Source organism: Frieseomelitta varia, unplaced genomic scaffold (genome assembly GCF_011392965.1).
Source record: "Frieseomelitta varia isolate USP_RPSP 00005682 unplaced genomic scaffold, Fvar_1.2 scaffold_232, whole genome shotgun sequence".
In the NCBI taxonomy this organism is placed as follows: domain Eukaryota; kingdom Metazoa; phylum Arthropoda; class Insecta; order Hymenoptera; family Apidae; genus Frieseomelitta; species Frieseomelitta varia.
In genome coordinates this window covers 86245-112583 of record NW_025109960.1, presented here as the reverse complement: position 1 = coordinate 112583, position 26339 = coordinate 86245, and the positions used below count along the sequence as shown (strand labels likewise).

Below are 26339 nucleotides of genomic sequence, written 5' to 3'. Positions count from 1 at the left end.
AAGAATATAATAATATATATTTATGAATATAAGAACCATATACTTATGAATATAATAATATTACTTAAGTATGACTGTAACGACTGGATTATAGTTATACTTTAATGTTATTTTATTGTCTAATTTAATAACTTTTTATTTGAAAATGTTTTATTGTAGTTTCATAATATACTTTATTCGAATTTTAAAATGTTTTTTTAAAATAAATGCAATTATTAGTTTGAATGCCATGCTTATAAAAATAAAAAATAATGAAATGGTGATTAGATACTCATTTTAATTTTCTTTATTTTCATTTAAATGTCTTTTGTTTTTTTAATTTGTTTAAATATCAATTCTATTAATATGTATAAAAATTTATGATTTTTAATTACAGAATTAGACACATGGAAACAAATAATCAAAGAACCTATGAGGAAATTTTAACTGTGCACATAAATTAGCACAAATCGTGCAAAATAATTTCCGAAATATTCACCAGGAGTGCTAGTGCTGTTCTATTCGAGGTCGTCGGAGACGGACGGCAGGTAAAAGTATTAGTCTTTGTTAACTTAATATATTGTTTATATAGCAATATACAGTTAACAAGGATGTCTAAGGCCAAAGGACCTCAAGATTTACCTCCAAAGGGAGGATATGTTCCCTTTCAAATCGAACGAATCAAGCTGCGCTCATTCGCAACAGGTACAAATTAACCTATATTAACATATATTAATATATTATCTAAGAGATTATTGTAATTTGATTCGAGATCTTTTGATTAATAAAATTAATAAATATGAATGTACGATGTATCAAGTATATACAACTGTTTCTTGAAATATATTAAATATAATTATTTTAGGTAAAATGGGTATAGGTATATTTATTGCTGTTAATGTTATTGGAATGCCACTGTATATGCAGAATTGGAGAAGTGAACGAAAACGTATTATTGAGGCCAAAAGTAGGGAATTAGCAGCATTTCCTATCTTGTTTGCAGAAAACGATAGAGCGTAAGTATAATTTTATGCATGTCATATAATTTGCCTTTAGAAAACTACCTTTATAGATTATGTTAGAATTTCATTAACATTGTTAATAGTTAACGCTGTCATTATCATATATTATATTTTCTCTTACTTAAATATGTATTTCTTAATTATACTACTAGCATATTGTGTCTGTAGATTGTTAAAACAATTGAAACGTGTGAGAGAAGTAGAAGCTGATGTAATGAAAGATTTCCCATATTGGGAAGTGGGTACATTCTTTGGAGAACCAATATATGAGGATGTGCCAGTAGATACATATATTAAACCCACTCTTGGAGAGCTGTACGTGTTCTCAGATCCTACGAACAAGCCAGTTTTGGAATATATACATTTATTCCCATAAATTTACTATTGTAAGTTACACAGAATAGTTTTGTTGTATAATAAATATAAATAATAAATATAGTTGATATTAACGTATATTGAGTTATTGATTTCATTATAGCCCTACTGTCTCACACATTACATTCATAAAAAATGAAAATAATATCCCATGATTTGAAGCAAAATACTACTAGATATTGGATCTGGAATCTAATATTAAAGAGTTGATATTAAACAGTGTTCAATTAATTAATTATTAACAATTATTTCGACAAGTGCCTGGTCTTGATACACGTCTACGATTTCTCATTGATATTATTATTGAGCTTTTGTAAGATTAAAGCGCATTATTTGGAATCGCAGAACCTTCCTTAGACTCTGTACTTTATATTTCACGCACAAAGATCGTTCATTGGTTATCGATTAATTCAAATTATGCGAAAATTCATCGCGCCGGTCTTCCGCCGTAACGGGTCGTCGTGCAATAATTGTTAATAACTCTTAATTTGAGCAACAATACCGATACTAAACTACATGTGAATATTATATGTAGTCTTGTTTTTATTCTACGATTCCAAAAGTCCGCAATTTTATTCTAAATTTTGATTAATTAGCGAATATTCAATGAATTAGACAGAAAAGTATATGTATCCTTGTCACGTGATGTTGCTATTCTTTTCTATACTCGAGTGCTGCCATCTAGCGGAGTGGCGAAACTTGAACTGAAAACTTGGAAATGTAACAGGAACATAGAATATAAACAGAGGTATCTCGACTCCTGTTAGACAAGAAGCGCGATACTGGGGGACAAGGACAGAGACACGTGACGTAACAGAGAAGGAGGGGACTATCAAACGACAAGGACCGACATATTTCTCCTTCTAATCTGTTGAATATTCACTAATTACTCGATTATCAGAAACAATTCGTGCACCTTTGGGATACAAAAATACAGAACAGACCTTGAGTAACGTTCCTTTATAGTTTTGGATACGATTTCTCGTTTAATTAATTAGTTATTAACAAATATGTCAACAAGCGTCTTGGCTTGCGCGATGCGTGTCCGCGATTTTACATTACTGTCGAGCTTTTGGACGACTATAGCTCGTTATTTGCGATCGTAGACGCTTTCTTAGACTCTGCTCTTTATATTCAATGCATAAACATTAATAATTAATTATCTGTTAATCCAAATCGTACGAAAATTCATGGAATAGCTTCTCCGTAGTAGCGTAACACGATGGATTGTTGTGCAATAATCATTAATAACTGTTAATTTAAGCAACAATTCCGAACAAAACTGCATCTGAACATTGTCTGTAGTCTGGTTTTTCTTCCACGATACCAAAAGTGAACAATTTCTTCTTAGAAATCGAATAATTAATGAATATTCAATGAATTAGACAGAAAAGTACATGTATCCTTGTCACGTGACGTTGCTGTTCTTTTCTATACTCGAGTGCTGCCATCTATCAGAGTGGCAAAACTTGGACCGAAAACTTGGAAATGTAACAGGAACATAGGATATAAACAGAGGTATCTCGACTACTGTTAGACAAGAAGCGCAATACTGTGCAAAAAGGACAGATACATGTGACGTAGGCAGAGAAGGAGGGCACCATCGAATGACAAGGACAGACATATTACTCTTTCTAATCTGTTGAATATTCACTAATTACTCGATTTCTGAAACGAAATCATGCACTTTTGGAATCGTGGACCAAAGTTCAGACTACAAGCGACATTCACATATAGTTTTGTATCAGAATTGTTGCTTAAATTAACAGTTATTAATGATTATTGCACGACTGTCCGTTACTACCGACAATACCGGAGAACCGACGCGATGAATTTTCGCATAATTCGGATTAATAGATGGTTAATTACTAATCTTTGTACATGGAATAGAGAGTACAGAGACAAAGGAAGCTTCCACGATCGTAAATAACGAGCTTTAATCACGCAAGAGCTCATTACCAATGGAAAATCGTAGTCGTGCATATTACAGTCACGCGTAGGGCCAGGCACTTCTTGAAATTATCGTTAATAACTAATTAATTAAACGAGAAATCGTATCCAAAACTATAAAGGAACGTTACTCAAGGTCTGTTCTGTATTTTTGTATCCCAAAGGTGCACGAATTGTTTCTGATAATCGAGTAATTAGTGAATATTCAACAGATTAGAAGGAGAAATATGTCGGTCCTTGTCGTTTGATAGTCCCCTCCTTCTCTGTTACGTCACGTGTCTCTGTCCTTGTCTCCCAGTATCGCGCTTCTTGTCTAACAGGAGTCGAGATACCTCTGTTTATATCCTATGTTCCTGTTACATTTCCAAGTTTTCAGTCCAAGTTTCGCCACTCCGCTAGATGGCAGCACTCGAGTACAGAAAAGAACAGCAACGTCATGTGACAAGGATACATATACTTTTCCGTCTAATTCATGGAATATTTATTAATTACTCGATTTCTGGGAGGAAATTATGCACTTCTGAAATTGCGGAAGAAAAACCAGACTACATATGGTTTTATATCGGAATTGTTGCTCTAATTAACAGTTATTAATGATTATTGCACGATAATCCGCCGTGCTACGTTACTACGGAGAACCGACGCGATGAATTTTCGCATAATTCTGATTGACAGATGGTTAATTAATAATCTTTGTACATGGAATAGAGAGTACAGAGACTAAGGAAGCTTCCACGATCGCAAATAACGAGCTTTAATCACGCAAGAGCTCATTACCAATGAAAAATCGTAGTCGTGCATATTACAGTCACGCGTAGGGCCAGGCACTTCTTGAAATTATCGTTAATAACTAATTAATTAAACGAGAAATCGTATCCAAAACTATAAAGGAACGTTACTCAAGGTCTGTTCTGTATTTTTGTATCCCAAAGGTGCACGAATTGTTTCTGATAATCGAGTAATTAGTGAATATTCAACAGATTAGGAAGAGAAATATGTCTGTCCTTGTCGTTCGATAGTGCCCTCCTTCTCTGTTACGTCACGTGTCTCTGTCCTTGTCTCCCAGTATCGCGCTTCTTGTCTAACAGTAGTCGAGATACCTCTGTTTATATTCTATGTTCCTGTTACATTTCCAAGATTTCAGTTCAAGTTTCGCCACTCCGCTAGATGGCAGCACTCGAGTATAGAAACGAATAGCAACATCACGTGACAAGGATACATATACTTTTCTGTCTAATTCATTAAATATTCGCTAATTAATCAAAATTTAGAATAAAATTGTGGACTTTTGGAATCGTAGAATAAAAACAAGACTACATATAATATTCACATGTAGTTTAGTATCGGTATTGTTGCTCAAATTATGAGTTATTAACAATTATTGCACGACGACTCGTTACTACGGAGGACCAATGCAATGAATTTTTGCATAATTTGAATTAACAGATAACCAATGAACGATCTTTGTGTATGGAATATAAAGTACCGAGTCTAAGAAAAGTTCTGCGATTCCAAATAATGCGCTTTAATCTTGCATAAGCTCAATACTAATGAAAAATCGTAGACGTGTGCCGAGTAAGACCAGGCACTTGTCGAAATAGTTGTTAATAATTAATTAATTAAACACAAAATAATATTCAAAATAATATGGGAATGTTGCTTAAGGTTTATACTTTACTATCCAATTCCAAAAGTGCACGAATTTTTTCCTAAAAATAGAGTAATTGACGAATATTCAGTAAATGAGAGAGAAAAGTATATCTGTCCTTGTCGTTTGATAGTGCCCTCCTTCTCTGTTCCGTCACGTGTATCTGTCCTTGTCGGGCAGTATCGCGCTCCTTGTCTAACAGTAGTTGAGATATCTTCTTGCACATTCTATGTTCCTGTTACATTTTAGAATTTCTGGTTGCAATCCAACAGACAAAAACACTACTCACAAAGAGAGAATCGGAATACCGTGCGACGAGGATAGACACTGAAATTATTTGCAGCATTTTACCGCCACGTGAACATAGCGTCCATAAATCGAATGAATTCAAATAAATTTGGAAGAATATCTGATCAAGGAAATTAATTCTCTTTCTTCTTGCATTTTGTGATTATGTATCAGATACAAGTTTTTACTCATCGATTAGTTATTGATAATTATTGCGTTGAATGTTAATACAAATAATAGGTACATACTTACTTGTAGCTAATTTTGTAGAAACGAGATTTTATTTCATACAACTTGATAACGATTAATGTATGGGAATGATTATTAATATAGCTCACAAAGCTTTGTTGAAAAAATAATATATTTATTGACATCAAATAAAAATTATGTACACTTCATATGAGGAGAATTTATATTTACAATTGTTTCCATTTATAACGTAGGGAATAGAGGAGATATTTATAAATATAAATATATATGTATATACATAAATAATTGCAGACAAACTATCTTAATTAATTAATTTTCACACAAATATTCTCATCGATAGTATTACAATATTGTACGACATTCTTGTCAAGTACAAACACAAATATTTGTAATACGTTAACAATTCTCTTTCAATTTTCTTATTACACAATTATCCATAAAAAAGAAAAAATATATATGTTGCTTACAAGCGTATACGAAAAAATTCACGATTACTCGGTTCACTGTTTATAAGAACACATTTGAAAGAGACATAGGAATTTTTGTAATAATAAACGGTGAGTGTTTCAGCAAATATAAAAAGAAAAAAACGAAACGATTCACGCAATAAATACATAGAACGTCTAAATATATCTACGGTATCGATAAGATATCACAATATAAGAGTGAAGTCGGAAAATAATCGAAGGGCTCCTAAAAAAACAATTCATGTCAAATTCTTTTAGATTTTTAGATAAGAACGCTTCTAGTAATCAGAAGTTACGCTTACGATACGATGAAATCAATATTACGAAAAATGATCTACATCTTGACTGTTAAAAGTCTTTGTTATTTGTAACTTGATTTCATAGTAGTTCTTCGACGATAAATTTGTAGAAAGAAATTGAAATGTAACCTTTAAGTGGTATCGCTATAGTATAATTTGCGTTATATTACAAAATTTTGTATTTTATATTCTCTCTGAAAGAGAATTAAATCGAGAAGTGATCTTAATGTAAAGCCGAACTTTTATATGGCTGCCAATGTCCAACGATACCAGTTAAAGATTGAAGGAGATTAACATCCATCGAATAAAAGTTGCTCTTTTTTGGAGAGAAATGCGAACACGCACGTTGCGTGCTTTTATCACGAACTTTTCAATCATTGGCAATCGATTACTTATACGTGTACGTAGAAAAACCAGTCCATTTATTAATAAAATTTATAATTTTTCTGCATCTCTCTAGAAATAAATATGTTCCAACGAAACGGTATGAGTAACGCGATCCGTTTCGGGATCTTTCGCATGCTCCGTATTTTTCTCTATATCGTCGGCGGTTAAATCCATACAGAAATTATCGTAAGCGTACGCGTTTGCCGTGATGTTGTAATGCTTCTCTTCGCCGATGGAAGCGAATTTCTGGAGCGTGATATTCTTGGGTTGAACAGAAATGGTTGGCAGAACGCCGACCGAGGAATCTGTCACCGATTTTTTCAGGAATCCATTTTCTATCTCATCGAGGCTTCGTCCTCTGGTCTCAGGGAGGACCGTCAGAGCGAATAAAGCTCCTAAACTAGCAGTTACAGCGAACGTCCACATCGTGGACTCGATACCAATTAACGCGCTCAGATCAGGATACATCTTAATGGTGGCGAATGTCAGCATCTGCGCCATGCTGGTAGTTATGCCTCCAAGAGGTCCTCTGAATCTTAATGGGTAGAGTTCGGAAGTCATTACCCACGGCAGAGTGAGAAATCCTATCATAGACGAGCCAACGTGGCCTCCGATGCATGCCAAGGATACCACAGATGGCAATTTGAACCTGAGAAGAAAAAAAAAAAAAAAAAAATTGGATCAATTAGTTCGGTTCGATTTATGTCAATGACGGAAAGACGGTATGTAGTTATGTACAAAAACGAACAACGCCGATTTAAAACGGATAAACTTTCGTCTTTTCAAACTTGGTTGCTTGATTGTTTCAATATCACAGTTCTAGTTAAGCGATACCACTTATATACCAGCAAACGTTCCAAATTAAATCCAGAACTATTGATCTATGAAACAATCATTAAGCGTAATTTGAATTTGTACACAACTACTTTTCGTCTAGAAGACTGTATAGAAAGCATTCTAAAGAACTTGTATTTTGAACATATGATAATCAAATAAGAAAAATTAAAGTAAAGAGTATGAACCTGTAGGAAAGAGCAACGCCTACAGCTGAGATCGCCATTCCCAGGCCACTGACGAAGGCCAACGCTTTTCTGCCAAAGCTATTCGCCAGGCCAGCGCCGGCTATCGATGAGAACAATCTAATCACACCGATCCCAACGCTCGCAGAATACTCGTTCAAGTCGATACCGATGTCTTTGAGGATGTTTACGGTATAGAACAGAATTATATAAATCCCTGATACTTGCTGGAGCGCGAAGAAGATGAACAGGATGAGAAAAGGCTTCCAGACGCTTGGCATGTTAAGAGCTTTCAGCAGACTCTCTTTCCTCTCTTCCCTTTTCACGTTTGCCTCGCAAAGTTCGTCATACTCTTTGTCGGTACTCAAACCAGATCCTCGTAACCATAATAAGGATTCTTTTGCTTCTTCCGTCCGTCCCCGAGTGATCAACCAACCTGGCGTCTCCGGAATCATACTGCGCAAGAACGAATTATTAGGTCTCTCGAGAAGTTATTAAGTTTCACGTTAATTTGGAAATTCGTAATTCCCTCGCAGAAGTTTTAAACTTTTTAGAGATTTTATTGAATTTCTGGAAAAGATACAAGTAGAAGCTTCTGTTCTTTGTTATACTGCAAACTTCTTCCTATCCCTTGTACTTTCGTTTCTCTAATACAAGCTTCATGTTTGTCGCGTAAGTTCGAGAAAAAGAAGTATTAAGGATAGAACGGGAAGGATTAATTTTCGGCCGCGAGTTTTTATGTTTGAAGAATGATTGTTACCGTGTCAATGCCAAGGACAGTATAGCAGGTCCTATACTAATCGCAGCAGCTTTCTCCCACCTAGTAAACGCTCCGAGCGAGTAGATCATCAGAACGCCAGCCGAAACTAGAACTGGTCCACAGCTTCCCAACCAGCCTCTCTGACTTGGCGCGGCAGTCTGTAACATTCCGCGAAGAATTAGTTATCATAATTACAACTCGTGGCTACGAGTACGCTTTCTAAATTTATTTTTGCTCTGATCTTTCAACTTTTGTCTCAAAAATAATTTGCCTCGCATTTTTATTCAATTCAGATATTACGTTTTATTTAAAAACAGTTTATTCAGACTACTTAAATAGAAAAGTTACCTCACTGACGTAAAGATACAGGCCATTCGCCATGCCCATGCCGATTCCACTGATGAATCTGCCCACGTACAACATAGGCACGCTCTTCGACAATGCTATGAACAACCAGCCAGCAGCGTGAGGAATACTAGCTAACGCGATGGTCGATCTCCTTCCAAGCCATTCGGCGCACAATCCAGCGACCACGGATCCCAAAGGATTCGAGATAACTCCCAGTGCGGCGATCCAAGTGTTTTCATCGCTGTTGGCAAAGCCTTCCTCCGTCAATTTTGGGAGTAAAATCGCACTGAATCCTTGGCCGAGTCCTACGGATATTTGTCCAGAATGTGCCGCCAGTCCAGCGAATATCTAAAAGAAAAAAAAGTACGAATACGTATGAAGAATTTCGTCGCACGGATGCTCACGCTCGAATAATAAGCACGTCCGAATGTATTATTTCAACCGATTATCTCGCATCACATTTGGCATTTCCACGTTCGAACCAATTAGCCTTACGTCTGTCGCGTGCGATACGTGGCCAGAAATCGAAGCCAGGTTCCGCGAACGTGTACTGAAATAATTACACCACCGGAATCGCCGCACGTTCACGTAAGCGATGCACGAATTCGACGTATGTATGTACGTATCTTTCCACGTATCGAACGTACACGATGTATGTACGTATCTTTTCACGTATCGTTCCACCAGCGTAGCGTCCGTTGGAATTCACGATCCTCATCAATACCGAATAAGATCGCGATTTTTAAACGTGAAATTAAGAACCCGATGTTCTCAGTACACGTCTTTTAGTACAGGGAATCTCTCGAATGTTCCAGTTTTCCCTAGACGTGATTTTCACTTGCGTCCGCGTCGATGAGGAACTCGTCACTTCTGGTGAGTTTCGTCCACTCGTTGCTCGTTGGCTAAGAAGCAACAAGCAAAGAAACTAGTTCCTCCGGAGGTCAATACGAAGGTTCGCGGTCGCTCGGAGCGAGCGCCGATCTAAAAAAGCCAGAATACCGTGGAAAGCGGTCTGGTTGCCGTACCGGAATCTCGAAAATCCCATCGGACGTCGCTGAACGGAAGGACGAGCCTGGTAACGCGACTTACTTATTCGCGGACCTCGTTGTTCTCCCTTCGCTGGCCTCGTTTAAAGAAGCCTGGAGAGATATTCTCGACAGATACACGTCGAATCGCAGTAATTACCGGACAGATCGCAATCGTTCAAGTGCATTGTTGTTACGCGTACACTTTTCCAACGCGGGCTGATCATGTTTCGTGTTTTTCCCGTCGTGGATACTTCCGAATCCCTCCGTTTCAGCACTTTTCGTATCCTCTTGCGTATTAATCTCCGTATGCGATGGCTCTTCCTCGTTTAATTAGTTATTACTTAATGGAAAACTGTCGCAACGTCCGATGTCGAGTAACGACTGTGATTGAGATATTACGAATCTGACATATAACCGATTCTATCGAATCAGATAACAAGATAAACAGCTGAACAAAGATATTTAGAAACAGCTCCTTCGGGAATACGACATCGCGATAATTAAGTCGAATACGTTGCACGCAAGCGTGTAATATTATTTAATATCATCTATATGTTTCTCATATAATGAAACGATAGGTTGCCGAAAATGATTGAAGTTCCTTACACCTTTCTGCTCGGTGCATAGAAGTTTCCACCAGAGTTTCACTCGATTGATCATCGTGTTCGACGAATCTTCCGGTATCTGTAACAGACAGAGAGGTATCAAGCATAGTTTCACGATGCAAATTCCAATAGAAATCGCGTGCATTTCTTTGGCGCCGAAAAACATGACTTTAACTAGATTATTTCTCGCTAGGGCCACTGGAGGGAATTGAATAATGAGACCCGTTTAAGTGTTCACTTGTCCCTACGCGGGCCAGAACACAAGAAGAACCGCACAATGGTCCCGTGAGTCACGAGACGCGCGTGATTTTCTGTCGTGTCGGAGGCAACGCTTACTCGTGACAGATTCGCACGTGAGTCGCAATTTGTCTATTAACGAATTTGCCCGCCCATTAAATTTCGACATTATCTCGTTTCTCGATTAAACTTCTCAGGTTGATTCACCGCCAACGAAATGGTTGCATCCAACGAACGATCATCTTTTTTTCCCTCCCAAAATGATCAATTCTTGAGGGGGAAAAAAAAATCATTGCCAACACCGCTTTTAAGAAAAATTACGTAAATGTGCGTAAATAAATGGGTTTTCCATCGTTCTCCGTGAAATATACAGCAAATGTATTCTTCCAATTCGCATTTTCTTGCCAACACTTTGCTCGTTACTGTTAACTGACGGTTTTTCGCGCGAAACAAATAATTGCATCGGGCTATTAGCATTTATATAGTTTTATGTTTGCTCGATCATTGAAAGTTTGCTTCAATATTTTCTTCGGTTTTTTTTTTCTTCATAATAGCGTGACAGTTACAAAGATTATTGACAGGAAAATTTAATAGGAAAACTTAGAGTAATATCAATTCGTCGTGCAAGATACGCGATAGTCCTCGAAAATGGGGGAGGATGGAATCGCGAGGATGATTGTTATTTTACGTGAGACGCGTGAGTGGGTTCCGTGACGGAAACGATGGAATTCAGTCGAACAGCATGGAACGGAAAATTTTGCGAATCCACCGAATTCTGCGGCGAATTCTTCGTATGTTTATAAAAATAAATGTTCGCTGAACTTCGAGAACAAGCGGTTCATTGTTACTTTTTCCGACGGAGATGTTTTTGCAAGTGTGACAGGGAGTGCTGGACGCTGAGTAATCACGATAATCGAACCACTGTCTAAATAAACGATATCAGTTTTATTTATTCCCAAAGTATTTCGTAAAGTGGTACTTTTATTCTCTACAAGAGTATTCATTTAATGATAACGTTGTCGCGTGCAGAAGCAATAAAAATTTATCGTAAAAAGATGTGTGGCGACAACATACTCCTTTTAATGTTTTCTCAGATGTTTTTAACGAAGGACGTTGTTGTCAATTACTTGGTTTTGAACATTACTTGGATATTAATAAGGATTTTTATGCAATTTCATGTTTTTATAACGGGTAATCCATTTTGAATATTCTATATATTATGTTACATAGATATAATGCAAATATAATATATACGTGCATCTTAAAATCTTTCACGAAATTCATTAATAAATCATTGTATCATTAGATTGTGAGGATATAAGGAAACGAGTGAACGATCTTTCATTTTCTCTGAATGCCGAACGCTTTGGCATTAACGTAACTGTGAACGTAATGCAAGTAAGTAAGTGCTACTCGGACAACTTCTGATATAGTAATTTCAAGTAACAGGTAACGTTCGCGGCAGAGTTATCCGCATAATCGAACGATCGATCGATCGAATAACAGCGCTTAAATGCCAGACGAACGATTCAATTCACGCGATCTCACGCACAACACTTCTATTCTAATTCGAGAGACGCTACTTCGCGATTGTTTTATTTTCGACGTCACATCAATCTGTTTACAAAGTTAAAATCGAGCCAATTTCATTACGACTTCGTCGAAACCGGAGAGCCAATTACACTGATTTATTAAATTTTACGTAATAATCGTACACCGATTTATTAAATTTTACGTAATAATCGTAACATTGCATGAAACATCGCATGCACGAACGCGTAACATTATATGAGTAGTATCCCATAAAGGCACTAACCTTTGGCAGTTATACTTATTGAGAATCTCGTCAATGTGTCTGACAAATTTCGCGAGTTCAGTTTCCCTCCTTTCTCTTTAAATTACATTATATGTCGCCAGAGTTCAGCCAGCCCTCCATTCCTGACACAATGTACAATAGACAATACGCTCGAGGAGTTTGAACGCGACTAGAGTTCGGATTCTCACGGTAAGGTCGTATCATCGATCGTCAACCGGTGGATCGTAAATCACTTTTATTAGTCGCGGTTGAATGTCACCGCGCAAGGATGTTCCGCTACTAGATTTCGCCACGGAACGATCTGTATTGCCGCGGTCACGATCCAGGACAGGATCACAGCGGAATGTCGTGAACGCAACGATGGCACGTCGGAAGGCGAGAGTGAGCACAAGTTACGATCGAAGTTATTCTGATTGCGATCGGTGTCCTCGCCGGCGACGACAGAACAACGTTCCTGTTTCTTCCGCGTTAAAATTGCGACAACCTGTGAACCAACGATGTACAACACACGTGCTCCCGAGTCATCGAGAGCCTGTCCCATGCACGAGTACACATAAACACGTACACACACTCGCACAGGAGGTCCGTCGTGGGTTTTTTCGCTTCTCACTTGGTACTGAGATGATTTTCGCCGGCGCGTTCGCATTTATAGTGGAGGGAAGGCGCCTCTCTCAAAACGGCGCTTCTCGCTGTTGCACCCTTCCAGGGACGTCTCGAGGTCTCCCGGTCTCTTTTTCACGCTGTTTCTTGCCACTTGTCGGAACGATTCCCTCTGACCCTTTAACTCTATCGCTCCTTTGATCGATTCCCTTTCCTTCGTCTCTTCCTTCTTTCTGCGAAATCTGTCCGCATTGTTTCTCAATTTCATCGAGCGTGTCATCGTTTCTGCAAGAAGAAACAACCTGAAAAAGTAAGCCGATTCGTTCTTGATTCTCCCGCGGGAGGAATCGAACGGATTTCACGCATTTCATTTTTGCGGAAAAGATTTCACACAGAGATGACGCAGCGGAAGATAATTCGGAGATGAAGAAAAGTTGTTTCTACGACAATTTGAGGCAAGATTTCCTTCTTTAACTAGCTTCTTCCTTTTAATCAGAAATCGATCTTCGTTGTATCCTGGCAAATTGACCTCTAATAACGATTGTGGTTTTTCTTGATAGAATAGCAGAATAATTGCACGCCATTAAAAGTTTACACCGGCACAAGCAATTATTAACATAAATAAATATGTTTTTTCCAGTTCTAAAAGGTCCTATTGATTTTTCTAAGAAGTCTATATTGTCGAAATGGAGAATAACTTAAGAGAACATCCGATATTTAAAATTTTCTGAGATTTTTTTCACCCCGGACCGATGAGATTTAACGTTAAAACGTTAGAATAAATAACGTTTTAGAATATGACAAAATCGACAATCTTACGATAATTTCGATGTACAAACCCACTCTCTTAATTGAATTCTTTCATGAATACAAACTGTTCACTGTGATCGACGAATCCTGATTAAAACTTATATCTAACGAAGCTGGTGATATAATGAAGTCTTTGATCCAGAAACTTGAGCGTGCTCAAATGACACGGTCTTCCATTAATCGCGATAAACTTATTTTGCGAAAGATTGAAGAGGTGTATTTTGTTATTTTTATTTCATTGAAGATTAAAGCCCAACGAAGCTACAAAAAATGTTAATAAAACTTACGTCGAAATCTCGAATATTCGTCGATGTCAACGGTGGTTCAAACAATTTAAAATAACAATTTAAAATAATAACAACAATTAACGTACTTAATCAGTGCAGTTGCATGAAAATTTGTTACAAAATAACACATAAAAAAAAGCGACATTACTTTTTACTTTACCTAATATTATACATTAGCGACAAAAGGCATAATTACAGGTGATGGTGATTGTGCTTCAACGATTGCGTTAATAATGCGACGTTAATAATATGTAACATACAGCATATTATCCCAACTCTGGTCGATAACTGACGACAAATAAGTTTCGAAAAACCGCTTTAAATTCACTTTCTAAGTAAACACAAGACCACGCGGATTTTTTTTCTTTTTTTTTTTTTAAAGACTGATTATTAACAAATATGACCACCTGACATCTGTAAATGATTCATACTAAAACTATTGACCAATCACAAATACACACAAATATTTGCACCTGAAGTGGTATAATAAGAATAAACAAGTATATGCAATAACTCAAAAAAAGTATCCGAATATTCGTAAGAAGTTTATTACTAGAAACTACCGGCGATCGAATTTGCATATAAAACTTGCATCACAGTACAAAGTACAAAGATTAGAAGACAGTTTGTAATTTAGTAAAAACGCTCGACTTCTTACTTATATACTTTGCGAAACGTTTCATACAACGCGTAAAAATATTTGAATACTTTCGTGAGCAATTCAACAATCATGCTTCCACAGAGTCGAATATGTGGCTGTTGCGCGTAGAATTTTATGAAGAAAGGTGCGAGTGAAATTTCCGTGAATAGACTCATCGTCTGACCACGATGGCACGTTTCCACTGTCGTTTGGATGTTGCTGCTAATTAAATGTCGAATCGTGATAATCATCGTGTTATATTGTCACAATTGAAAGATTCGCAAGTTGGCGATATTTTGATTGTACGTTCTAAAAAGAATTTACAATCCCAGAGAAACTGAGAGGTTTTATCTTCTGACGACTGCCGTTAATGAGAGACATCGTGCACGGGGTGCAATACACGCAGTCGAGGTCTGCAAGTATCCGTTTCTTTATTGACTACTTGTTATCCCTTTCGATCGGTGTTTCTTTGAATCACCGTCGAGCGTTATATGATCGCTAGGGCCTTCGAACTCGATTTTTCCAAGGAGAATTCTGCCTGACCTAAAAATCGCGTCTCCAACCGAAATGAGAGCGCCTTCACTGTACGTGAAGTAGTAACCGAAACTAATGATCTCGTAGGTAAAATCACAAGTGAGTTTTTCATTTCGATCCATCGATTATATCGTGATTCTCATGTTCACACATTTATTTTTACGAATCGAACTGTGAACGATAGCACCACTGTTTTGCCCTACCTTGAACCAAAATGATCGATCAACATCCGCGACAGATCTACGAACTTTAACGAACATAAACGCCGCTCACAAGCCATCTAATAAATGTTTAAAAAAATAATAAATGTTAAAAATTCGCCAAGACTTCTTTGCTTACATGCGACGAAATTATATCTAATTTGCGCGGATCTACAATTTTTGTGAAATTCACGTGTGTTGAAAACATGTATTGGGACAGTTGAACGTTTACTTCCCTGTAAATAGTAGGTATAACCTGTGCAAAAGTTTATTTCAAGCCTCTTGTTACATAAATGAAATAATGCTATTTTTCAATCACCATTGTGGATATGACTGCTATGGGCAAAGATAATGTCTTCCGGTGTTTAGAGCAATATTTTCATTTTTGTTTCTTTGATTTTCTTAAAACTCTGTGAAGGGGGAACTCTCAATGAAAAGAACTCCGTGGAAGAAGAATTCTCCTCTTTCATGAAAGAATGTATAGAAGAACGAAAGCATGTTGATCTTTAAAATTAAGCGGATTCGTTAATTCGCTAGACGTTTTTTTGGCAGTCTTTTTTGCTCTTAATCACCAGTGACCGTCACAATGGTGAATGTATTAATTGCTAATCGCAGAACCAACGTCACGAACGCGATGTCAATTGGAAAAGTATTCTCAATTAGTGCAACATTGCCACTATCACTGTGTATACGTTCTTTCGTTAATCTAATCTATTTGTTATTATTTGTTATTATCGTTGCATCATTTTGTTTCAAGTTCCTTTGCAATTAATTAGTTATCGACCATGCAATTATTTATATCTCTTTTTTTAAAGCGATTATTCATTATCTATAACTAACTAACGATATTTATCTTTTTTTTCCAACTAACAAATAGATGAAACAATAATCCATTTTTAATTGAAATATAAATCGTCATTCTATCGGTAGTGTTGAACTTTGATAAATCTGAAAACTTTACAGATGTTACATACGACGAGTCGGCGCATCAGATTGTTTCTTTATTAAGTTCATCATGTCAATCAATTGACGTTTTCCGATTGTTGTGTGTATAAAAGTCTTCGTTACTTTTCACGATCGAATAACAGGGTGCATCGTTCATTAATCTTAAGCTATTTCGCAATATGGTATATGGCTATTTATGGAATGTCGCACCATACTACAATAAATATATTTTTCAAAGTATCTGCTCAATCCTTCTAATCACATTGAAAACCTGCGAGCAATAAATCCTGTTCGTCGTTGAATCGTTCGATTCGACTTTTTTTTCCCTCAACTTGCAGTTTACTTTTTTCATACACATTCTTCTTTCTTTGTTACTTGACGTGACATGCCTTTCTTCAGCTGAATGATTGTCCAGTTATTTATTCTTTCATCACCGGCTACGAATCCGCGTTCACTTTTTTTTCTATCTGATACATCCCAACGATAATTGACGAGGACTTTCCGACATATGAATTTCAAAATGTTGTTTTACTAGCGCACGCCCGTTAACGGTACTTCTTTTACGAGACAAGAATATCTTTATCGTTACAATCTGATTGATTCGATCGTTTAACCGATTCATGATTCTTCCCTGTAAAAATTCATTATTGATTGACTAATTCATTTGCATTTTGCTCCAAACTCTTTCAAACGATAAAGTAAACGGCTGGACACAGGCTGTTTATTTTATAATACTGATTAATCCTTTCCCCTTCTAAGCAATTGGAAATATCGACACAGGGTCGTTCGCGATCGCGAAACATTCATGAAAACAAATCGTTCAATGTAAAATTACCAAGTAAACAAGTCTGCACTTAACGCAACATTCTATGTTTAACACAACGAATCCAGGTCGAATTAGTTATTACAGTCTTATGAAGAAACGTAGCTCCAATGAGAATTTGAATCTTCAGAAAATCGTTTAACCTTTGCACGGCGCGCGGCGTACATTAAATACAAAGAAAATAATTATGTAATTGTAAAAATATAATAATAATATTTGTAAATATGTTTCTCTTTTAATTGCTATGTACTAGAATAACATAAAAATTTGCTTCTATACACGTAGAAAAAAAAATATATATACTGCTGAATTATCATCTTTAATCATCAAGTGTATGCATGCGAGTATAAAAATTATTCGCTATCCCTGGAAGTTAAAATCAAATTTGATAAACACTTGGAAAATTTTATAAAATAATGAACGTGAAATTACGTAAAAGAAGGGTATGATTGTATCATGTATTGAAACACTCAATCTTGTTCGCAAATGTACGATCAAGATTATTAAAAATACATATCGGGGATTGATCTTTTCTCTGAGCAGACACTTGGTCCCTCTCAGAGACCTTGCCATTGATACACCATAATGTGAATGAACGAAATTAACCAGGAAATAAGTCCAAGGATTTGTTCAACTCAGGAAGCCGCTATCTCCGTGACAAATGGCTTTCATGAAAATCGAAGTCGAAGCCCTCAAAAGCCTTCCGTTTCCGATTACGACTGACCTTACATTGGTAACAAGATTCTCTTTTTTTATTCTCGTTTTCTCCTTTCTCTCTCTCTCTCTCTTTCTCTCTCTGTTCCTCACTGTAATGCTTAGGTATGTAAATAATGCGAGTTATCTAAATCGAATATCAAGAATTACTTAGCTTGTCTTTCTAGAACGATCAGAAATTACCCTTATTTGTATTCTATTCAGTTAATCGTTCTAACTAGCTTATGACGAATCAAACGACGCACATGCATATGACTGTACACGTTGCGTATGATATGTAATCAATAATTAAACGATAATTAGACGATAATTAATTCAAGATAGTGACAATGTTTCTAATAACTTTTTAAAAAGGAAGCAAAATAGAGAAGTAACTATAATATTTCTCGACAACTCACGTGATAACAAAGACTTATCTTTACTTTAAACTCTATCGAGCAAAATATAATTATCCATGCACGCAAAAAGTATCAATTGTTTTGATCGACAATTGAAAGAGGTTTTGCAAAGGTTTGATTCGTTATTCGGGAAAAAGTAAATATCCTCGATTACATGACGAACGATCAATAACACTTTTATTGCCTAATTACGCGATACGTATGATTATATTAATTATTCAGATTATTATCTCATTGCATAATGGCCAACATATCCGAAGCTTCGAAGAGATCTCTCTTTTTTTTGTTTTTATTTTTTTGTTAGATCGATACCGTGAATCAATTGCTCGTTAATTTATTTTCTAGTTTATGATTTCCTCGTCGTAACTTAAAGTGATTTGCGCTCGACAACGCAAATTAAACGTGATAACGTTTGTAGAGAAACTGAAAAACTAAAAGACAGACTTGGAGGGAACGATCGAGAAGCCGAGTCGTGGATGAATTGCTCAACGCCTTTCGAGTGCAAAACGATATCACGTAATACTGATGTAATACGAAACAATTCAAACAATAGATCGTATTGCGGTCGTAGGAACTTCTGTCAGACCGAGACAATTAATCTGCATCGTCAGTGATTTCGAATTGTAATTTTATAAACACTTCAGTTGCATCGTCAATCTAAACAAAAATTATATCCAATTATCTAAGAGTGACGGAATCGTTGTTGAAGATACGAGCACAAACGTTTCTTTATTTTCATTTTATGTATGGTTCGACAAATTGTAATTTCACGGTTAAAATATCGCTATCGATAAGTGTCATAGCGATATAGTGACAGCCACGATATAGCAAGGTTACAAAAACGGTGATACTTTAACCTTTGCTAATACTTTAATCAATTATATTTTCGTACGGTTAAAGAATTTCTGAAATTCGAGAAAAAAAAAAGATAAGTTATTTTTAATACGCATGCTTTTTCATTTTCACTTTACATTACAGACATTTACGTTTTTCAACCAAGGAATAAATTTTGATTATATTTGAGACGTTTCTCAACATTAGGAGACATTCAAAAGAACTTAAAAGAATTAATCACAAATTATCGTTCAATCAGAATTGTAAAATACAATGTGGTATTTAAATGCCACGAAATCGATAAGTGCTAGTTCTTGATATTATATTTTATGATTTGGATATCGTGGCTGCTACTACAGGATTTTGTAAAATTACGTCCACAGAGGCAAAGCCTTGAGACAAGACGCGTATACTGTAATATCTTCCGATTTCTGCGCACAAAACAATCGGATAATCACTTGCGAATTCATCCTGTTAGCGAGCGGCCAAGAGAAGGAAGAAATCGTGACAAAGCCGCTGAGGATGTCACTTTAATTCGCGATTTAATTTTCTATTGTAATTCGTAATCCCGGTATTAAGCAAGCAGATTGAAATCGGAGAACGAACGAACGTCACGTTCTGATTTTTTGTTGTTCCCTCGCTTTCTGTTCCTTAGGATTAGAACAACGACAAGGCAATTTGATTTTTTCCCTGGCATGTCGTCAAGTTTTTTTATTCGGACTTTTGTACGAAACATTATGAATAGGAAAAATAAATTTTAATTTAGGAAACCGCTGTTTTCTCACATGACGAAATGCATATGTTTGTTACGTGATCCTATTAACACGATGATTAACTCGATAACCATCGTCTTGGTATCGAGGCTGAAGAGCAATAAAGTAAAAAAATAAAGATGAAGAAAAAAATGAGAATTTCCGGAAAACGGACACCGCATCAGGTTTTGTTTCGTATTATGCAATCCCAATGCACCAGCGATAGAAACGTAACTATGTCATAACATTACAAATAACATGTAATCGCTTCCCTTATTTTTATCATGAATAATCAGCGATTTTTCGTATATTCACAGGATGTACTATTTGCTGGTCAGAAAGAATAATTTAGAATCAGTTAAAATTTTCAGTGAGAACCAAAGTCTCGTTTTTCTTATAGCATTTTGAAGCTGATGACAATTTCAATTAATATTCCATAATATTCTAGTGTCGTAAGTTATTACTTTGTTATTGCTTACATTTCTAACGACGGAAGTGGAATATGCATTGATATCTACATAAGTGTGTAAAAAGTGCAATAATGTAAAGACGACATAAATCAGCAACATATAATTTGTACGTCATGAATAATTCACAATATGTAACTCGTTATACTCCTATTCGTTAGTATTGATTTCTCTTTTTTTTCGCATTATTACATGACAATCAATAAAATACAATCATAAATTACGTAATCTATCAATACATCTCGATCCCATTCAAGCTGTTAGAATTTTCTTTGCGTTGCTTTTAAATTTACACAGTTAATATTAATAAACCTAATATAATAATATCTAAATATTAATAAACCTACATTGTATTGACGATGAAGCGTAGTTTATCAGCATAAATTTTTCACTAACGCGATTGTTTCATTATATAATAAATGAGCTTAAATTTTATGCTTGCTTATAATTATTTAATTAATTATCATCGCATAATTACTGCGACATTAGTAAACTATGATCTTCATAACATTCATTACAATGTGGCAAACAATTGTTAATAGGATAACACAGTTCTTTTTCGTTAAAAGGAGCACAATGTATTCTATTCTAACAGTTTCGGGACGATTGCTTTCGCGATCACGAGAAATATTTAAGAAACCATTAAGTTTGTTCCGACCATTCAAATTGTCGAGTAAACGCTTTCTAATCTGTAGAGTGGAATGAAACTTTCTCTTAAAGTTACATGATCGTTTAATAAAATCGTAATGAGTGTTAAAATATTAATTTCACGATCTTAATCTACAGATTCGAATAACTTTTAATGTCTAATTCATTTATTATTTATCTAATAATTTATTAGTAAATCAAATTAGATTCTACAGGATATCTTATGATCAATGATGCGCGAGACAAAATTTAAATTTAATAAAAACAAGCTACTTACACTTGCATCCTTATGTGTAATATTTTATTAAAGAATAATTGATATGATTTGTAAAAATGCAACATTGGTGATATCAGATGTTATTCCAGATTAAGTTCATTAAGGTTCAAGGAATTATGGTCGATCATGGAATTTTCAAAGGATGGTCTGCTGCTTTTGATTTTTCTACTAAAATAGGGTAAAGTTAAGTTTATTTGAGCCGTGATAAATAATTTTTTTTTTGATTTGATTACGAATTAAATTTTTTATATTTTTATAGTATACTTACGTCGTACGTTAATTACGCTTGAGGGCTATATTTTTTTATATGTGACACAACTTCTATTTTTCAAAAGGAAAATTTATTCTGCTATTAGTAACTCGTGTATATTATTTTATTTCTAAGTTATTTTGTTGTTTATTTTATTAATTCTTGCATAATACGTTCTTTTCAAGCTGAAATAATCTTTCCATAGAGTTGTTCGAATTGTTCATAATATCTTTTCTTGCAGGACCTAAAATATACGAAATTTGATGGATTCACGGTGCGTTGCATTGCACAACTGCAAATATAATATAATAATTGTGCATCGTGTACAATATATAATTGTGTTCTTTACTATGAATCAAAATAATATGAATAAAAATAATTTTGATACATAATGAGCAAAAATGATTAAATGAATCAAATTACTTCGCTTTTAATATTTTTTGCTCGTGAGAGATAAACATATTCATATTTAGTAAAAGAATATATAGCAATCGTAATTCAAAATATTCATATAACGCTAAATGAGATTCGTGTGTGCGTGTGTGTTTTGCGGAAATTTTATAGGATTCAACATGAAGATTAAGCAGGTCGGGATTGAACGTAGAAGTAATTACATAACATGAGACGATTGAGTATTATATGATGTGCGGGTAATTGACATGGGGGAGAAAAAGAAAATGAAGACTCGCGGGAATAATTGAAGATTGATTTGCGTGAGGAAGTAAGTGGAAGCGACGACGAGGCGCAGAAATCGTATATGCACATCCTCCACGACCCGTCTTCCTACTATCGTAGAAGAGAACGCCGAAGCATTATGCAAGATATCGCGATCTAGCCTTGACAATGACCACTAACTATGAGTTGCGTTGGCATCGCCGTATGTCGGGCTGTGTCATTAACTTGCCGCTAGAATAATGGTTTCTTATTCGTGACTACCGATCCACCTCTGGACTTCTTAACTACTTCTACTTAGGAGAAAGAATGTTCCTGAAAAATAAACAACTACAATTTTTCACTTTACTAATAAAATGTTCGTTCCATGAATTTCCATGATGTGCTAATAATAAGTATATGTACAATAGGGAAAAATAATATCGATTCAGATAACAAAAAATCCAATATATAAATGATCTTCAATAGTAAGAACAATTGCAAAAGATTATACTTGGAAAACCGACATATTATTTTGTTTGTAAAGGTATCTAATAACTTTGGATTTCAATTATCATCTCATTGTGGTGTTATATGAAAATTTCGTATTTCAGGATAAATAAAAATTTGATCTTAATCTTGATAGTGTAATTATATGTATTCATTATGTAGAGAGTTCAGAATCCAATTAGTGTAAATCATCTCTCGTTAGAAATAATTGATGTCTTTTGCTATTAAAATATAATATAATATAATCATATTATAACGAAACTGCCCCATAGATTTATAAGAAAAATATCTTTGTATTGCGCATATCACTTTTAATGAAAAATACATTGATTAGTTCTGAGCCTTCCATATATATAGATTGAATTCGAACTATTTGAACAGCAATATAATTTTTTAAATAAACCTTAATTTATATGTTAATTAATCTTCTCTATACTTCCAATTTTATATATACTCTTATAACTCCAATATTGAAATTGAAATGAAAGAGAGGAATTATTTGTTTTCAAGATGTCAATTTCTTTTACAAAAGAAAAAATATTACTGAAAGAATAAAAGGAAAGTATTTTTATACTGTAGTTCTTAATTTTTATCTCCACAAGCTATGAGAATAAAAACAGGATAAAATGATACAAGAAAACATCAATATAGCAAAATCTGGAGCTCCTCATATGAAAACTTACAATAAAATCCTAATAAAAACTGACATATCGAGAAACCTAGATTCTTCTAATGGCCTTTAAACCTATTGTATAACGACAATTATACAACATCTAATGAATATATTTAATCTGCATCTTATTATCTCAAGCAAGTATATTTATTTATCACAGTGTACAAATTATATTATTAAATGTCTTAATTTTTCATTAAACTATTTTTCAACTTGTCATTTAATCCTTTGTGATCCTAAGTCCAATACAACCATTTTATTAAATCTAATATTTGTAGTCTGTCTGGATAATTTCATCCTAATAGACCCATTATGAAAATAGATACGAATCTATCGAATAGCAATTTGAAAATAATTACAGACCGCAAAGAATTAATAAAATGAACTTTGAATTTCATTACTGTATCATTGGATAACGATAGAAGTTTGTAGCAACATCTATTGTTTCTGTCTAGGAAACAAAAAAACAGAATGTTATCGGCAGGTACAGTAGGATAGTATGCTATATTACTACTATTACTACAAACGACTATCTTTAATCAATGATATAATGCTTTTTGATATTTCACCAATGATTTTACCACATAAATAAAGGACGAAAATATACATAAAATCTGGATTCATTCCGTTTCCGTCAATGAAATGAGGAATATGTTATAATCGATAAAGTGGGGGATATACACGATATGAGTCGATAATGCCAGAAATGACATGAGAATTGGAAAAGATATTTTTAGATACACAATACAAAATTATATCGAATATTAAATCTATGCTATATTTTATTAAAATAAAATTAAAGAATCCTATGTTATTATGCTTAAAAAATCATTGACTTAGATCAATTGCATGTTGATAAGCTTTTATTACTTTTATTGAATTTTCTATGTTAAATTTATTTTATTTCTAATTTATAATAGCTACAAGTTACTTACAAAATATTAAATATTCTTTTATTTCACGGTCTCATCTATCATTTTCCGTAATTCTATTAAATTATGTTCGTTACTAGGAGAATAGGACCAATATCTATAGTCCTGATGTTCTCGAACTAAAAGTTCTATTTGTCTCTCCAAAGCAAACAATTGTCTCTTAACATTAGCAACATGTGTCTTATGAAGTAACTTTTCATATTCCATCTGTATATTTGGATAGAAGTATCTTGAAAAAAATCTCACAACAGGGGTCTGTAGAAAAAAATATTGATTTTATACATATAAACTTTGATCTGACAATATGTTTAAAAATATTTTTTAAATGTTATATTACCCTATAATATTCCCATTGCTTTGGAGTATATCCTTCTGGTATTTCTTGTAATGTTGCTGGGCCTATAAATACATTCATATAAAAAACAAACGCAGCAGCAGGTATCGCACCCACAAAGAAATAAAAGTGCAGCCAATCTTTAGTTTTATGCCATTGCCATCGACTTGGAGTTATCTCCATTTCGTGATGTTCTGACATGCATCTTCTTGATCCTAAAAATTATAGAAATTAATTTTTCTGGAACAATTATTTAGACATTTTTCAATATGTCTAAATAATAAGTTATCTCAAAAGTTTCTTTTGTTTTATTATAAATAAATAATGAGTACACTACTTTATATTTTATATCAGAATTATGTTTATTTTTCATTTCTCTGGAAGTCTCATAATCTTATCATCCCAAAACTTCTGTGATTTGCTAATAAAACATTGATTTAGAGATGCATTTTTTTCTCATTTATTGAGCCAAGTCTGCAAAAAGAATATTTTAATGAAAAGAAACAAAATAGTAATCAAACGAGGCAATGTCTGAAGATTAAGGAGAATAAAATAGAATATCCCAATCAAATTCTATTTACAAATCTTATTATTGCATACAGAACACAAATGAAACTTTTAAGACAACTTAATATATTCAATCACGTTTAATTATTGTAAAAGCAATTTTAAACAGACAAATTGTTCAAATTTTTGTGTTATGTAACAAAATACTATCACTCTTTAATAAATTGTTCTATTTAGAAAACAAATTACAATTATTTTTATTACCTAGGTTTTTGAACACATGATTGCAGTTTTTTGTTAATAATTTCCCCGATAATCCGTTTGTATGAAATAATTTTTGATTAGTTGTAAGCAGAAGCCTACTCAACGTAGCCATTTTGCTTTTTCACTATAAAATGAAGTGTGTCATTTAGATGCAGACAAGTATCGTGACTCTACTTTATCGATAGTATCCTTCTTAAACCGCGAAATTTTGAACTGCATATGACTGAAACTTTCATGTAACGACCTTAAATATGTTTGAATGTTAAAACAATTATACAAATTGCATCCAATAATTTGTATATTTTATATAATACTTAGATTCGAAAGGAATCACCTTGCATTATGAAGTATTTATAAAAACAATTATATTGTTTTTAACGATTTTAAATGTGATTTGAATGACAAAGAAAAAAAAAAAAAAATTAACGTGAAGCTTTTGCGACGCTATGTAATATAAACGTACATTTAGCGTCAATGAAGTTGGGTTAAGTGAGTAGTTGAACTCGAGAAACGATTCTAAATTATAAACACTCGTGAATGTTCACGATCGTATTTGAAAACAAAAACTAACAATGGAAAATGAAATGATAATTAGTTAAAAGAGAATAGAAAGATTAGATTTCGTTAATAAATTTCATTAATATTTCTGCAAAATTTTCTTCGCAGTCTAAATATACTTAATTTAGCATCATTAATGTTTTTGCTTAATTGGATTTTGTATTATAAATTATATAATTATTAGTACTAAGTAAAATTTTTAAATAATATTATTATTTTTACATCTAATAAGTGTTAAGTGCGTTTGTCATTTGGAAAGAATAATAACATTTTAACAACTATATGCAAATATA

The 26339-nt window shown here is 34.3% G+C and overlaps 3 protein-coding genes across 7 annotated transcripts; 1 reads left to right on the top strand and 2 right to left on the bottom strand.

Moving 5' to 3' along the window:
- The first annotated feature begins 475 nt into the window (after positions 1 to 475).
- Positions 476 to 1454, top strand: LOC122527845 (NADH dehydrogenase [ubiquinone] 1 alpha subcomplex subunit 13). The gene is made up of 3 exons (XM_043652406.1): positions 476 to 684; positions 845 to 995; positions 1170 to 1454. Exons 1-3 carry the CDS (start codon positions 591 to 593, stop codon positions 1375 to 1377), a joined length of 453 nt encoding a protein of 150 aa, XP_043508341.1. The 5' UTR covers positions 476 to 590; the 3' UTR covers positions 1378 to 1454.
- A 5216-nt stretch (positions 1455 to 6670) lies between these two features.
- On the bottom strand, positions 6671 to 13084 carry LOC122527807 (facilitated trehalose transporter Tret1-like). 3 transcript variants are annotated; one of them, XM_043652324.1, is made up of 6 exons: positions 12749 to 13084; positions 10387 to 10464; positions 8753 to 9100; positions 8405 to 8562; positions 7648 to 8100; positions 6671 to 7274 (listed from the first exon to the last, which is right to left on the bottom strand). In XM_043652324.1, exons 1-6 carry the CDS (start codon positions 13082 to 13084, stop codon positions 6695 to 6697), a joined length of 1953 nt encoding a protein of 650 aa, XP_043508259.1. In that variant the 3' UTR covers positions 6671 to 6694. The 3 variants fall into 3 exon arrangements, with proteins under 3 accessions (XP_043508259.1, XP_043508260.1, XP_043508261.1); XM_043652325.1 differs by having other exon boundaries at positions 12439 to 12837; XM_043652326.1 differs by lacking the exons at positions 10387 to 10464; positions 12749 to 13084 and adding an exon at positions 9981 to 10205.
- LOC122527813 (NADH dehydrogenase [ubiquinone] 1 beta subcomplex subunit 5, mitochondrial) lies at positions 12889 to 25618 on the bottom strand. 3 transcript variants are annotated; one of them, XR_006306413.1, is made up of 5 exons: positions 25489 to 25618; positions 24721 to 24932; positions 24387 to 24638; positions 21368 to 21861; positions 12889 to 13323 (listed from the first exon to the last, which is right to left on the bottom strand). XR_006306413.1 is itself a non-coding variant. In XM_043652338.1 (4 exons), exons 1-3 carry the CDS (start codon positions 25598 to 25600, stop codon positions 24405 to 24407), a joined length of 558 nt encoding a protein of 185 aa, XP_043508273.1. In that variant the 5' UTR covers positions 25601 to 25618; the 3' UTR covers positions 21995 to 22604; positions 24387 to 24404. The 3 variants fall into 3 exon arrangements, 2 of the variants coding, with proteins under 2 accessions (XP_043508273.1, XP_043508274.1); XM_043652338.1 differs by lacking the exons at positions 12889 to 13323; positions 21368 to 21861 and adding an exon at positions 21995 to 22604; XM_043652339.1 differs by lacking the exons at positions 12889 to 13323; positions 21368 to 21861 and adding an exon at positions 23580 to 23781.
- Between the last annotated feature and the right edge of the window lie 721 nt (positions 25619 to 26339).

Coding starts and splice junctions, on each gene's coding strand:
- LOC122527845 (XM_043652406.1), top strand. CDS start 591: ATGTCTAAGGCCAAAGGACCTCAAGATTTACCTCCAAAGGGAGGATAT. Junction 685..844: donor GCTGCGCTCATTCGCAACAG/GTACAAATTAAC, acceptor TAATTATTTTAG/GTAAAATGGGTATAGGTATA. Junction 996..1,169: donor TTTGCAGAAAACGATAGAGC/GTAAGTATAATT, acceptor TTGTGTCTGTAG/ATTGTTAAAACAATTGAAAC.
- LOC122527807 (XM_043652324.1), bottom strand. CDS start 13,084: ATGCGAACGCGCCGGCGAAAATCATCTCAGTACCAAGTGAGAAGCGAA. Junction 10,465..12,748: donor TGTCCTGGATCGTGACCGCG/GCAATACAGATC, acceptor TGTCTGTTACAG/ATACCGGAAGATTCGTCGAA. Junction 9,101..10,386: donor TATGCACCGAGCAGAAAGGT/GTAAGGAACTTC, acceptor TTTTTCTTTTAG/ATATTCGCTGGACTGGCGGC.
- LOC122527813 (XM_043652338.1), bottom strand. CDS start 25,600: ATGGCTACGTTGAGTAGGCTTCTGCTTACAACTAATCAAAAATTATTT. Junction 24,933..25,488: donor TCATGTGTTCAAAAACCTAG/GTAATAAAAATA, acceptor TATAATTTTTAG/GATCAAGAAGATGCATGTCA. Junction 24,639..24,720: donor AGCAATGGGAATATTATAGG/GTAATATAACAT, acceptor TTTTTTCTACAG/ACCCCTGTTGTGAGATTTTT.